Below are 15567 nucleotides of genomic sequence, written 5' to 3' on the forward strand. Positions count from 1 at the left end.
TGTTTTATTCCTTTATGACACAGTTAACATCTCTTAGCACTGTAGGTGGGGAGATAACAGAGGGACAGAGAGTGAAACTTTTTGCTTGAAACAGTGCAGACAGTCTGCTCTCACAACTCTGTTCTGCTGAAACAAACTGAACCTTTTCCTCCCTTCTTTGGGGAACTTCCCAGCCCCCAAACCCCACTTTGGGAACCCCGGAACCAGACCCTCCTGTCTGATGCCCGACTTTCTCCCTCTTAAGTGGGTGGTCCAGGGAGCTTTTAGGGGCGGGGTCCGCTGTTTCAACCCTCCTACCCTCGTTCTTTCTTGAAACATGCTTTAATAGAGAAAGTATGCAATGCATACAGCTCTGCTACAACCCCCCACTATACTGCATCTGGGGTATTCGTGACTGGACGTCTGGGGGATCACACACATTTCCGATTAGGAGGAGGGAGGGAGAGAGAGAGAGCGAGAGAGAGCGAGGGAGCGAGAGAGAGAGAGAGAGAGAGCGATTACCCTTTCATTCCAGCCAATGAGACGGTCGATACACTAAGATTTTCATAGTTGTGCAGGAGCACAAAGTGGAGTGAGTGTGTGTGAACTTCCAGGTAAAACTGCAAACCAACTTAAGGTAAGTCGAACCGCCTCTGCTCCCTCTGTTATTTGGCGCTGGCTGCATGGGCAGGATTGCTCAGCCAGAACACGGAGCCTATAGCCTAAATGTATGTCCTGCTTTTGAAAGCAGAGGTTTTGCACCTGTGTTGCTTGCCTTTGTCCTTGGCAATGTTTTTTTTTCCTCCTCCTTCCTCCAGCTCTTTCTAGCACACGGTTCATCCACTTTGGCGAACCTGTTATCGGTCCAAAAACCCAAACACATTAGAGATCGATTGCGCAAGTGATGGAAGCAGGGGGATGTTGTTTGGTCAGCGTCGACTTTACGCTTTAAAACACTGCTGGCCTGTTGCTCGACTGTTGTTTTGGCGTTTGCATGTGCCAGTTACCAAACTCAAGTCGACGCTTTGGGCTCACGGCTTCGCTTCAGGAGCGCCTCGCGCACCTTGGTAAACGCTGTAAAAGAATGTGTTTTTATGGTTGCAATTGCCGCCCATATGCAAAAAGTACATTCAGTCCCGTACTTGACTGCCAAACGCGGACTAGTTGAGCGGACGGTCTGCTGCTGCAAGAGAAGTGCACGTCGCCTGTTGAGCTGTTTGGAAACGAGTTTTAAAAGCGACGAAACGACGTCGTGCGTCTCGTTTGGCTTTAAATCGTTTCAAGCGAGGACGTATTTCTCAAATTACTCCGACTTCCTGCTTCGGTGCAGCCGTTTTTGATAGGCTGTGTTGGCAATTAGTGTTTGGCACATTCCTCGCAGAGCTGCCCGTTGTGGTAAGCGACCACCTTGGGACATTACCAAAAGTCAGTTTTAAGTGGTTATTTATTGTTTGTTCTACCCATGGAAATAAACCCATCACGTTTACAAATGGTTCGACCAGTGATCAAAGTGGAATATACAATGTTTACAGTACCAGTGCTATTAATCAGGCCCGTGATGGGCTGCAACTAGAGCTGAAACAAGTCAGTCGACAAAATAATTCACCAATTGATTTTTTTAAAATTAATTTATTTTTTACAAAGACTTAACTGGCAATTGTTGTGAAAATCGATTTAACGTGAAAAGTAGTTTTTTTTTTTTTTTGCAAATGTATATAATGCAAACGTTATAGCCACCTGAATGTTGGTCAGGCAGTCCAAGCGACACGAAGACGTCCTGAAGGGCTGCAGGAGCTGTGAGGGCCATTTCTCGCCATTTTATTGAGTAGACAGTTAATCAGCTGTAAAGGCCTATTTAGAGATTACAGATTTACTTTGTAAATCTATCTTTTTGACCAAACCAAATACATTCACCTAAACCTTACACATTACTATAAGAAATTAAATGACTCTTACATTATCCAAATAGCTGTAGCTTTATTTCCCAGTTTTGCACTACAGGCTCCAAACTGTAAATTTACTAGCAGTTTCAATTCTTTTTGTTAAGTTTTTGCATGTAGCGTCTTTCATTTCTTGCAAATCATTGTCTGAGTTGCACAAGTTTTATGTCGCATCACCACACATACAACATGCAACGCTTAGCAGAGGGCAGATGGAAGTGGGGAGTGTAGTACAGTAGATGCAGATTTTGGATGGTAGATTGAGTTGTGAATATCTGTGCTACTTTTAGTCTCTGCACACCATTCTCATGTTTCCTTGCATTTGCCAGACCCCTGTCTGTGTTCCGATGAACTTGGTGCCAAGGCTTATGTATAAGCAGTTCCCACGCTTGCTCTTGGAAAAGAGTCCTGTGTGATCCTGAATTATCCTGTTAATGATGTCATTAAGCACTGATTGGAACTCATTGTGGTAATTGTGCAAAAAGAAAATTATTTGAAGTGGTATAATAGAGCTGATTATGCTAAATTTGTCAGAGACGATTGCTGCGCTGCATTCAAAACGAGTCATTTTTTCCAGGTTCCTTTGCTCGCATCTCCAGCTCCTGATACTCAACTCTGCTCCTCTTTAAGCCCTCGAGGCCGCTGCTCCAGGCTTTGATGCCCACACAGTTTGAAGCAGGTGGACAGACGCAGGCATGAGTAACAGTGGGACCAAAGAGCCATCTCCTCAGCCAAGCACTGCCCAGTCACCTCCTGAGCCTCAGCGTAGGGGCAGAGGTCGACCAAGGAAACAGCAGCAGGTAGGACTCCATTTATTAAGCATGTGAATGTGATGAGCTTTGCCTTACTGAGCCGATGGCGTGTTTACATCTACTAGATCCGCATCTAATGTTTCTTCACAGGAGCCTGTTGGACCACCAACTCCAAAGCGGCCAAGAGGACGACCAAAAGGCAGCAAGAACAAAGGCCCCAGAACTGCACTGAAGGTTGAAACTGATCAGAGTATAATTTCATCACAGTTAATTTGTTTCAAATAACCAAACATTACATAATTGAAATTGGCATAATAAGAAAGCTGAAATGGATGCAGATGCTTAGGGTTTAGTGGCAGTGTCTGCACTTTTTAAAAAATAATTCAGACTTTGCAATCTTAGTGGGCTTAACTTTGCAATGTACCTGTGTTAGTGAGGGTTTTTTTGTGTGTAATACAATTTAATTCAATTATACTTTTGTGGCTACAAAGCAGCCATCACAGGGGCAAAAATGAGGTTGCAAAACAGACAGAAAGAAAGACAAGCTCAAGTTAAATCACTGCAGTTTTTATGCCTCATGCATTATTATTCTGACAAATAAAACATTGTCTTGTCAGGAACAACGATTACATTACATAAGTGGTTGGAAGTATCAGAGTGGATGGACTTCCTTACACCACCTTGCTTACACCAGCTTTAAAGACTTATTTTACTGTAAAGATCAGCAATTTTCTGGCAATAGACTCGTGAATGATTTGATTAGTCTTTTCCCATATAAACCAACCAATATTCATCGTTTTGCTGCTTGTAAAATTAGACAGAAATTTGTGTGCATATAAAAAAATTAGGTTTCACTGTAGTTTAAAAATAAAGTAAAGAAAACTTGCTGTAGAAGGTGTGACATCATCATCATCATCATTGATCCACATCTTGTAGTGGATCAACTATTTGGCTAATCATACAAAAATATGCTGAAAAATATCATTTGAAAATTTTCTGTTTTGTCAGGAGACATCAGACTCACAAGATTTCTTTTTTTATTCTTCATCACTAGCTGTGAGGGGGAAGTGTTATTGTCAGGCAACTGAGCTTGTTAAACTTGTTACAACATGGCAGAGAGAGGTATTTCATGTGTAAGCCTGCAATTAGACATTGCAAATCACACAAATCCATCCTTTGTGTTTTCAACCTGAACATTTCTCAAAACAGAATGATTTTAAAGAAAAGAACTCCACGAATATTAATTTAAACGTTCCTCTTTAATTGTTTAAAATCATTTTACTTGGTTGCCAAGTAAACTTTGCACATGCTGATGCCTGCGAAAACTTTAATTTGGCATATTGTTCATCTGTGCAGGCACTGTACATGCATACAACTCCTAAATTCTGAAGTTTTGTTTCAACTGTTGACTTTACCAACAGGAGTTGTACAGCCCCATCAAAGTATTCACCAAAATGTTTCTTTAATTAAGGAAATGGTGCCACTCCTGAGAGGGGTGTTCCCCCCTTGACCTACAGGAAACTGTATCTAGCAAATAAATATGGCTGCTGGATTGAAGATTGAAAAACTACAATACTCTAAAGAAAACCACAGGATTTGTGTTTTCAACCGTTTTTCTCTTCCTCTGCAGAAAGTAGAGCCCATTGGAGAGAAGCGACCACGTGGGCGACCAAGGAAATGGGTATGAAGCAATCACTGACATTCATGGAGTTAATTGTAAATGTGTGTCCAAAGCCTCCAAGGTGTCTGTGTATGCTGGAGCTGAGCAGTCCTTGAGGGCCCGTTTTCCTTCATGTTTAATTAATTCTGCTGCCTCTCTTTTCACAGCCCCAGAAAGTAGTGCTAGAAGTAACTGAAGAACAGCAGGTGAGGAAAACGAAATCTTTAAAGGGCAGTAGGGTGGTCCGGTTTTGTTTTGATGTAGCACTTTGAGACGCAGGTTCCCACAACTGAAACGCTGTTGTTGTTGTGAAAGTGCCGCTGTTTGAATAATGGAATTAGGGCCTGTGTTTAAGATACGCTTGAGACAACTTCACAAAATAAAGTAAACCACTTAACATTCACAGCCGCGTTCCCCACTATATCAAATTTATGGCTTAACAAACTTAGCAGTGGCTTTGCGGCGGAATCCTTAAAACATTTACAATCATCAAATCATTGAAGTCTCTTGCAGTGTAATCTGCATTATTATAAGTCACTTTCAGAGTTTGTGACTGTGGTGTAATGTGAGCCCTGCTTCAGTTGGGCAGAAATCTCATTTTGTGTCATACATTTACCTTTTGACTAATGTCAGTTACATTTATGTTGTGAGACCTGCAGTGCTGATTTGCATAGCTTATCTTATTTATTAATATCAAAAGTTCATCATCAAAGAAAAACTACATTCAAAAGTCCCTTGTACTTTTTAGTGAAGCTGCAACTAAAACAACACGCTATAATCTGGCCTGCAAACTCTACAGGGTGAGTAAAAAACAACAAAACAAAAACATTAACAGTTGCGCAAGTAGTGTATGCACTGTACATTTACATAACCAGTCTACTCACAAGTATTGATAAATATCTAAAACGAAGAGCAAAATACAAAAAAATGTCTAACATTAAGTTTTAAAATATTGAATCTGCTTGAAACTAGTAGATAAAGGTTTCTAGAAAGTTGCACCAGCTAGTGATGAATATTTATATAATACAAATAAATATTTTCTACTAAATGTTATTTGCCCCCTTTAAGATATTTAATATAGTATACTCAGTAACTTACAAACTTAAGTCCCTAAAATGACATGGTGTTGACATGTCCTCCATGATGCTGCAGATACTATTTTTTTTAAGCTGCCTTTAGTCCTGGTAGGATTTACTGATAGCAATAAAAGTGAGATAGAGAGAGAGACATGATGGAAACACAGCCGCTAATCTACTAGGATCCGCGGGTTATATAAAATTAGGCTTAGTGATGTGCAGCCTGTTGACTTTAAACTGGTCGTGGCACAGAATCCCATCCTCTGGCTTTGTCATTTTAACAGTAAAGTCCTTTATGCTATATGTATACACTCAGCTGCCACTTAATGCATTAAGTGTCACCATAACGCTCATGGTCCATATTCTGAAAAGTGTCCAGTTAGCTGCCTGATAAATTTGCAGTACTGTTGATCTGTATTGCAGTACTGGTAAAGTAGCAAGTGACACCAGTGACAGAACAGAAATGCCTCTTAGTGTCAAAATAAAGCCTTTCCTTATATTTTTCTGTATCTGTTCATGGAAGAACATCCCAAATAATTCCATCTTCTGAAAAGTGCCCCAAAATCTAACAATTGTAAAAGGGAAAGACTTTCAAGAAGCGAAACTGCCTTGTTTCCAGGGTACTGAAGCACATTGTCTTTAATTAATCCTTTTTACTCCCCTGCATGTTGCGTATCTGCTCTTTTTAAATATATGGATTTCACTTTGCGCAATGCTGTGTTTCAGTTCAGTACTCCTAGGATTTGTGTATGTTATAACCTTCTCAGGCCTTGGCACATTTTTACTAAAATGCAACTATAAAACCACTTAAAAAGTCATTACCTTAGCACATTTGATAGCAAAGCTGCCAATGCACATGCTTCTTGCGCTTCATGTACACTGACTTCATGAGGATATGCCAAATTCTTGAAAATTCACAGATGCCGTTGCTAAATTCCCCAGATAAACCGCCAGAAACATCGTCTTGTGACACCAAGTGCTTCTCTGTAACTTTGGTTCGTTTAGCCCTTTTTTTTCTTCTTCTTTTTTTTTTTTTTGAATTTCAAATGAAGTTGCACAACAGTTCTCACCGAAGCGGGGCAGTTCTCTTGATGCCCCTCGTGTGTCTTATCGCATCCTCTCCACTAAGCAGTTTGTCAAAGGGGTTGAGATGCTTTAAGAACTGAAACCGTTGAGACAGACTCCATTTCTCAGACGCACACACATGAAGGGGAAGAATGAGTCAATATAGTGAGGGGAAACCTGCTCTAACTGTTCTCTTCCCCTGTCTTTTTGGTTTCCTGATGTAACCGTCATCTTCCTCACATTTCTGGGTCTGACAGCTGGAACCTGCTTCCTCGCACGCAATCGCTCCATGAGATTTTAACAGTCATTCTTGTATTCTCGTGCGTTTTCTAGTATTGATTCATGTGCTTGAGCATCATGAGTCAGTAGACCAAAAGAGATAACAACAAAGTGAAAAAGTGTTTTGGGTTTTTTTTGTTTTTGTTTTTTTTTTGGGTGTCCTGCTGTTCCAGGGCGCTTCAGAAGAGGCTGAGGAGGGTCCCTCGTCATCTCAGGCGGCAGCACAGGAGGAAGGGGAGTAGATAGGGCACCTCTCTACCTACCTCAAGGTTTGGCCTCCGATAAACAGGGGTTTAAATCTGACTCCTATCTGTGATGGGGATTCAGGAACACACAGACACACACACACTCAAAAGTAATTGCAGTCAGTAATTTCTTCTCCTGATGTGATACCTTGGATTTGTTATAAATTTTTTAAGAGTTTTGGATTTTTGGTGAGCAAACTGTGTTTTAACATTGGAGTATTTGATCTTTCAGTAAGGTTTATTGAATAGGAATAGTTCCACTTTTTGGGAAATGCACTTGAGACATACCATTTTCACATATAAATATGCCGTTCATACCTGCAGCATCTCTGAAGCTCGCACACACATATTGTCTCATTTCTGAAATCTAAAAATGTAAAAGCAGTTTTTGTGGTCGTTTTAGACGTGCCTGCTTCTCATGTGACTTTAAGCAGTGAAGGAAAAACAAAAAGGGTGCATTTCCCATAAAAATTGAACTATTCCTACAAGTATGCCAGCTTTCCTGAGCCCCTTAGTGTGCATGGTTGCGTGTGAGCGAGTGTGAGCGCGTATGTGCGGCGGTTGCATGGAGAGGGGACTAGGCTGCTGGCTGAAATGAGACTGGTTAAGAAAAACAAAGGAACCAAACTGAATTGTTTTTATTGAAACATGTTTCTAAATCAAATATCACAAACCCTCGTATGAAACATCGTTACAATATAGACATGGTGCGCTGAAGTCATTATGATGAAAGTTGTGTGAAAGGTTTAAACTGAAAATGAAATATCAAATTATTTGAGGTGTGGGGCAGGGGCTCCTTACAAAAAAAAAGAAGATTAAATTGGATCCAGGGTTTTGTTTTTCTTCAATCCAGCAGCTGATTTGAGAGAAATTGTTTGAATATTTCATTTAGAAAAGAGAAACCCTTCACACATCATTTAGTCAACAAGGATGTTGACATGTCATTTTTTTTCACTCAGGATTTCACTATTAACAGTGCTTTTACACCATATTGAAACCTCAGGTACAAAACTATTCAGGAACATGTTGTCTACTCAGAAATAATTATGGTGCTGTGTTTGTTGTGCATTTCTGATCTGTATTTGACATTACCAGTATGCCTTGACACAAAGACCTCATTTAAACCTCAGTTACCTTCAGCTTCTTAATCTCTCATTCTACCTCAGTAACACAAAATGATCTCCTGCAAAGTAATCCTTCGCTCCCTCAACAGTGATATACACAATTACTGTACACACACACACGCGCAAACACACACAGGTTTTTGTGCAGATATACAGTACGATTAAACACGAGGTTTTCAGGGCTGCAGGCCAACATGTGGAAGCAGATGTTACACTCCAGTCGGGGAGTACAAATAAAAGCATCAGTATAATTTTTTTTTTTTAACTGTATTTGATATAAACTGAAGTGAGATTTTGTTTGTTTGCTCTCCTGGGAAATAAAATGCAGCCAATAGTTTACAACAACCTGATGAAATACTTGCTTTTTAGGGTGCAGTTCCTCATGAAATACTTGTTTTTGTTTTTTGGGGGTGGGGTGGGGATTGTTATTCTTTTCTCATTTTTATTCTATCATGTATTTTCTGATTCTTACACTGTAAATTGTATGTGTGACACTCTTAATACATGGCAGCAAATAACCACAAAGTGCTGAAATACATAAGCGTTATGGCTAACTTCAGGCACCGGCCATACCAGACCGACTAAGGCTATAGCAACAAAACACCTCGTTGTACTGAAGGTATTGGGAGTGCATTTTATGGTCTATCAATTAAACAAGTTTAACTTTATTTAGTTTCATAGAGAGGAAGTGCATCATATCTTGTTGCAAATTTTACAGTCTTCCTTTAAAGGATTGTTTCACTTACCTCTAAAAGCATGCAGCTACATAGCTACAGTACGTACACCTCAATGCAACAAAGTGCATGGGATTTATTTTGTGGTGCTTAATGAACATTTTCTGTTGAAGCTACTTTCTACTTAAGAAAATGTTAACAAAGTGGTTTAAGACTTGTCCACACTAACATACTGTGGTAACTCCCAGTCTGTAAGAACTCTATAAATAAAACTCAGTTCATCTCCATTGCATTCAGAAATCTTTAAAAAAAAAAAAAAACGAAATGGGAGATTTTCAAATAGAAACATTAATTCAGAACTAGCTGCATGCCACCAGAAAAAGTGAATGTAGTATTTTTCACCATGAATACAGTACTGTGCAAAAGTCACCATCATTTCTATATTTTGCATACAAGGAGCCAGACTTTCTTGTAATTTTTTAGGTGGACTTGAGCAATAGTTCTCCAGGTTTTCTGAAGGTCTTTCAAAGTTTTTCTTTGGATATTGGCTACTTTCAATCCAGTCTTTGTAGCTGACCATTTATATAGAAATGTTTTTGTTCGTTAAACCACTAAACGCTGTGCTGGGAATCATTCACGCATAAAAAAGGCACCTAACTCAAGGGATGAAGAGTGCTGTGTCTACACATAACAGACAACTTGGCAAATAACCAATTATAAGTTCTTTGTAAGTATCTTTGGGCGCTTAAAAAGAACAAAGACTTCTTTAGTTGAATCTACAAAATATAACAGTTTTTCAGGCAAATACTAGTTTTGCTCCAACAAGGTGACTCCTAAAGATCTACTAGAAAGAAAATCCAGCAAAGCCCTGATACAGGACCTGAAGGGTATACCTGACCCTTTAGCTCAGGGGTGTCAAACTCAAATACACAGTGGGCCAAAATTCAAAACTGGAACAAAGTTGCAGGCTAACATTAATATTTATTGAAAAAAAAATCTTCCTCCAGATATAAGAATGAATCTTTTCTTATGGATCAAATAAGTTTTGCTGGAAAACTGAATATGGAACAAGCAAAGCTTAATACTAAACGATATATATATTAGCTGTATAATACCAGTAGGCCATCTCTAATAATAATTTGGTATGGCTTCGCGGGCCAAATGTAATTAGGCTGCGGGCCAAATTTGGCCCGCGGGCCAGAGTTTGACACCTATGCTTTAGCTGATTTATTTAGTGTTCAAGCCTCATCAGAAATGGTTTTCTGCCCTTCTTAAGGCAGAAACGAGGAGAAAAGGATGAGGTATGCCAAATTACACAAAAACTGGACCAAAAATCGGTGTCAATGGGGCTTATGGATTGATGAATACAAATTAGAAATTTTGGGTACAAATCACAGAAAGGAACACTATCAGTCATAGATTGGCCTCCTCAGACCCCAGACCTCAACGTTACTGAAGCATTGTGGGCTCATCTTGAAAGAGAACAGAACAAAAGAAGAGCTTTGATGTCCTTCAAGAAGCCCGGAGAACTATTCCTGAAGACTACTTAAAGAAATTACAAAAAGGTTGCCTAAGAGAGTTCAGGCTGTGGTAAAGAATAAATGTGGTCATACCAAATATTGAGTTTTTTTCCTTAGAAACTGTATTTCCATGTGTCTAAATGTTTCAGTAAGTTGGTGCACCTATTTCCAAATTTCCTAGCAAAATTTAAAGAAATGAGTGACTTTTGCACAGCACTGTCTCTGGCACCAGACAGTAATGCAGGGAAATGAAATTTACAAAAAAAAATGTAATTGAACGTTAAAGGTATTTTATATATATATATATATATAATATATATATATTATATATGTTCGTAGATAGTAAATCTGGTTTCTATCATGAATCAACATAAGTAGCCACATAGATATATAGAATAATCTGGAGAGCTCAGGATGTCTTTTTCCCTCATGGAGATGTTTCTCATACAAATGACTGAATCCTTTATGTCTAAAACATCAGAGGTTAAGAAATTTCCTGCCTCCATGTAGTTTAAAAAATGTTTTGAGAAGTCGTTTTGTGAACATTTATCCAAATTAGATATCACTTACAAGTTGCTAATTACTGCACATTACTTGAATATCACCATTATTTACTGTATATATGTTTCTTCCACGTAAAATGTACTCATATTATCACTGATATTTTGTATTTCAGTCATTTCATGTATTTCAGCATTGTTGACAAAATTGCAGCCGGATTAGATATTGATTCAGTGTTCATCTGCATTGACTTTAATTTTGTTTTTTGCTTTTGGGTTGTTTTTGCTTTTTTTTTTTTTTTTTTGACTATGCTCCCTGGACTACCTCTGAAAACCAACACGCCGGGGTCATCTCTGGGGGAAACTCTTGGTTAAATATGTCTAATAGTTCCCATTAGACCTGCAGGTCATGTGGATCATGAAATTTTGAAGTAACTGTCAAACTAGTACTGTTGTAGTCCACATCACTCATCTCACTACATTCATATGACCATAAGTGAATGGAAGTCAGCCTTAAAGGGTGCCTTTTAATTTAACTACAGCTGAGTCAATGTGTGTTATTTTACAAGAGCTGTCTAGATATTTACTCTCTAAATGGGGACAATGTTTTGTGATTTTACTGATAGTTATATAGTTACATACAGTACTTGATCCATTTTCAACTCTTGAAAAGGTTGAAGTGTAACTTGAGAAATCAACTTTTTATGCCTTACTCTTAACACCATTTTGTAGTTATGTTATGTGTTGATGTGTCCTCATCCACTTCCTTAATAGAACTCACAAACCTGTGATATATATTTTGTTTTGATTCTTTACCTTGTGATTTGTGTTACTCAACGTCTGCGCATCACTTATTAATAAAATATCACCTATCAACTCCTTTGTTCTAGATTTGTACAACAAGAACATTTCGTTAGAAAAAGGTTTAAATAACTTTAATGTACACACACGCAGAGAGACAATCCTTAAACGCTCACAAAAGAATAAACCGACTGGGGAGAAACACTTTACTTAAGGATGGAAACACATCCAGCTTTGAATCTTGTCAGGAATGTAGGACCAAAAAAAAAATCACTAGAACACAGATATACACTTCTCTTTTATGAAACATAGACGTAGATACTGAAGCTCAGAAGAACTTTCCTGACAAGCTACCGAATATTTTAACAGCAATGACATGACATGATTTTTTTCCCTTAAAAAAAGTGCATCCCACTTCATTTGTGTGCCCATATGATAACAGTGCAAGATCATACGTGATGCTTCCCGTTGCCCTTCTCCACCATACATGCAACCGCTGCTGTTCCACGCATGGTGACGATAACCTTCATCAGAGCTCCAGTTGCTCCGCCACACAGTCTGGTTTCCCTTTATAGAGGCCAGCAAACCTCGCAAACTGATTTTATCCAATGGAAGAGAGCTGTTAAGCGTTGAGAGCTTTGGCTACATCTGTGAAGACAAGACGACTGGGCCTTTGTGTTGTCCCTTGGGAGCTTGTAAGAGTCTGCAGGAAAGCGGTAGCAGAAAGCAGGAAAGCGAAAACCGTTACATTAAGATCATGTGATGACACAAGCTTTATAGTGTCATTAGTAATAAAAGACAGAAGGAAACTATAACAATAACTAAATTATTCTTTTCCCAGTAATGTTTTGCTACTTTTAGAACAATAAGATCACCTACACAGACTGTGCCAGAAGCCACAGACCACAGATGATGTAAATCATAAAATCCGGAATTATGAAAATACCGGCATGTGTTATAAAACTGATTGATGCCGTTGTCCTGGTTGTTTTACACAGCCAAAATAAAGTTTTGAAAAAAATATTAAGGTTTGAAAGCCATTTTTAGGCTTTCAAATGCATTTAATGCACAACATCAACAAGGACACAGTGGGATAGATTTAGTCGACATCTGAAAACTCTGAAAATGTGTTTGCTTCATGTGGCCCCTGGGGTAGTTTATGTGTAAGGATTTAGTTGAAAGAGTGAGAAGGAAAGGATGTGAAAGGTAATATGAATGTAGGTTCAAAGGAAAAGGCAGTATGATGTAGCGCTGTTTGTCCTCCATGTACATACTCTAATGCAGATTAGGTCAATGAATTAGAGGTTGTAGTTTATTTGAGATACAGATACAAAGACAGCATGAAAGAATAAGGGTAGTGAGAAAAGGGGGTTTTAGAGAAATGGTTGAAACGACACACAGGCCATACTTTACCATTTTTTGCCTTTTATAACTATGCCATTGTCAAAACTTAAAAGGAATTAAAGAAAATAAAGAATTATGACAGCGAAAACACTAAACAGGAAAGCAATGTCATAAGAAAAACATACAAAAAATCTGCACTGAAATCTTCAGATTATACATAAAAATAAACACAAACAGTAAAAAAAGAAAAACTGTCAGTCCTACCTTGGCGTTGGGCCCTGTGATGCTGCCTTCCCGACCGTGATCCAGTAGTTCCTGTTCCAGCAGGTCATCTTGTTCTTCAGCTGGATCGAAGTTGTACATGGGCATGAGCTGGTGTCTCAATTTCTCCAACCTGTGTGATGACAGGTTAAAGATGAGTAAGGGGGAGGAAAGACTTTGAAATTAACATAATAATCATGTTGAACACACACTGAGCCAAACTTGGTGCCCTCTGTGTGATCCTAGTGGTACTAATTTGAGCAAATGATTTGCTTTTTTCAGGAATGATTATGCACTAGATCTCAATGTAAGCTTAAACCCATGAAATACCTAATAAAGATATGTTTTAGTTGAGTTAATTGATTATTTTCCTTTTGTGAAGACTCAAAACAGATGGTAATCCAGCCTTGCTTGGTTGTGGCAACTTACCGCTTCCGTTTCCTGATATACAGCATCTGGAATGGAGAAGCAAAGATATGACGGAGAAAGTTAAATAACTTTTATGTTTTATACTGTGTGAAATGGTTTTGAAGAGACCATGTTTAAATGATTCCTTACTATTGCCACTGCTAAGCCAATGACTGTGATGATGCCAAAAGGTACAAGCAACATTCCCATGCCTGAGCTCTCAATCACGACTTCTGGCAACGCGGTGGCATTCAAATTGGTCTCATTTGTCGTTATAGTCACAGTCATTAACATTCTTGAGGTGATATTGTCTCTGCTTCCAGGACTTGTCGAGAGGAAGGGGATCGTGGAGGTTGTAGGGGTTGTGGCAGTTGTTGAGAAAAAACTTGTAGTTGTCCTAGTTCCATTTGCAGCCATGTTCGAGTGTAGCTGTTCCAACTGGAGTGTGGATCTTCACTATTTGTGTAGATGCTGTTATACTGCTCAGCTTCTAGTGTGTGTCATGATCAGCAAAAGTGTCTTCGTGCTGGTCCGACGTCTCCTGAGGCATCGACGGTGCTTTGGCCATAAGATCTGTAAAATAAAACCTAACACACGAAGGAGAAGCTGATAACTATTTTGCTACAATGAATCTGTAGAAGGTTTCATGTGATAAAATGAATTGAATGAACCATAACCATATATATGAAAATGCTTACATCCTATTTTCTTATTGCTTTTTTACTCATGATTTAGTTAGATCTTTAAAAAAAAAAAAGAAGAAGAAGCAAAGAATTAACATTTCACTTTTGGAACCCTCACCCTCATATTTACTCAAACCATGGTGATTGTGCCAGTGGGTTGTGGTAGGTGTTTTGGGCAGGATGTGGGTCGTAAACGCACAGAAGGAAATCGGTATGCAGAAAAAAAAAGCTTCATGAATTTCAGCGGAATGGTAAGCGTTCAAACTTCAATATGCACTGTGAGGAAATGTGTTGGCAGCGTATTCTAACATCAAAATCAACTTACATCCACCCCCCCACACACACACAAACACACACACACACACAGGTTCCATAAATATCCTCTGCATCCAAGACTTGGTACATGTACTATGCACATCCCATGAGAGTGCAAAGCAGTTTTTCCTTAAGATTTACATTATATGAGGAGTGCTAAAAGACGAACATGCTTTCCATTTTGTTATATGGTGACACAGAAAGGCATAGACATATGATCCATTCCTCCCTCCTCATCCTGTCTGCTTGTGCTCTTAATGAGGAACATGTGCAACTGAAGCCAACCAATGAAAAACAAAGACTGGATTCAGTCATTGCTCTTGTCCAGTTAGCAATTCCTACACTCCACAAAGACGGAGCATGCAACATTTTACATGGTCTTTGTGAGGATGATTGTATGATTGTATTACCATGTGATACGGATGCGTGTTATGTTCAGTTAACGTGTAGTGGATCTCAGCTGTCCTGCACTAACAGCTGAAGCTAATAATCCTGCCACCAGGACCAGGTCTTACTCATGTGTCCTCTCAGATTAGAGATCCATACGTACCTTAACATACAACATGCATGCTCAGAGGTGACCTGCGGCAGACTAGGGGCAGCTAAAGACAGAGAATTTTCACTGTAAGAGGCAACATTTGCTCCAGTATTTGCCCCTCCTCCTCTTCTGTTTCCCCCTTTAGCAATGCAGGTATTGGACAAGCTGTTTACATTGACAAAACAGCCATTTTCTCTGAAGATGGTTTCCACACGTCAAAGAAACCCTACCCTGGTAACCCCCAAGATCTTCCTTTCCAGTTCTTTGATAGCCTCCTAGGATCTACTCCCGTCGTCTTGCCCTTTCTTGTATTTCACACAGCAGAGGTTGCTCTGGGGATGCTGCAAACAGAGATCAGTGCGGCAAGCTCCCTCCCCCTTTACCCTGCAATTGGTCTAATGGC

At 39.3% G+C, this 15567-nt stretch overlaps 2 protein-coding genes across 6 annotated transcripts; one reads left to right on the top strand and one right to left on the bottom strand.

Moving 5' to 3' along the window:
* Window positions 1–365: 365 nt before the first annotated feature.
* On the top strand, window positions 366–8465 carry LOC146574616 (uncharacterized). 3 transcript variants are annotated; one of them, XM_085274436.1, is made up of 6 exons: window positions 366–616; window positions 2550–2719; window positions 2822–2905; window positions 4302–4352; window positions 4499–4537; window positions 6925–8465. In XM_085274436.1, the coding sequence occupies exons 2-6, from the start codon at window positions 2615–2617 to the stop codon at window positions 6991–6993; spliced, it is 348 nt and encodes a 115-aa protein (XP_085130562.1). In that variant the 5' UTR covers window positions 366–616; window positions 2550–2614; the 3' UTR covers window positions 6994–8465. The 3 variants fall into 3 exon arrangements, with proteins under 3 accessions (XP_085130562.1, XP_085130561.1, XP_085130563.1); XM_085274435.1 differs by having other exon boundaries at window positions 367–616; window positions 2497–2719; XM_085274437.1 differs by lacking the exon at window positions 366–616 and adding an exon at window positions 911–1046 and having other exon boundaries at window positions 2497–2719.
* Window positions 8466–11722: 3257 nt separating this feature from the next.
* Window positions 11723–15536, bottom strand: lg5h3orf18 (linkage group 5 C3orf18 homolog). Of its 3 annotated transcripts, XM_085274434.1 has the most exons (6): window positions 15177–15536; window positions 13779–14215; window positions 13650–13675; window positions 13224–13353; window positions 13029–13064; window positions 12219–12318 (listed from the first exon to the last, which is right to left on the bottom strand). In XM_085274434.1, exons 2-5 carry the CDS (start codon window positions 14043–14045, stop codon window positions 13059–13061), a joined length of 429 nt encoding a protein of 142 aa, XP_085130560.1. In that variant the 5' UTR covers window positions 14046–14215; window positions 15177–15536; the 3' UTR covers window positions 12219–12318; window positions 13029–13058. The 3 variants fall into 3 exon arrangements, with proteins under 3 accessions (XP_085130558.1, XP_085130560.1, XP_085130559.1); XM_085274432.1 differs by lacking the exon at window positions 13029–13064 and having other exon boundaries at window positions 11723–12318; XM_085274433.1 differs by having other exon boundaries at window positions 12303–13064.
* Between the last annotated feature and the right edge of the window lie 31 nt (window positions 15537–15567).

Source organism: Mchenga conophoros, linkage group LG5 (genome assembly GCF_057382185.1).
Source record: "Mchenga conophoros isolate Kocher_MC1m ecotype Shallow Benthic linkage group LG5, M_conophoros_male_GT1.1, whole genome shotgun sequence".
Classification (NCBI taxonomy): domain Eukaryota; kingdom Metazoa; phylum Chordata; class Actinopteri; order Cichliformes; family Cichlidae; genus Mchenga; species Mchenga conophoros.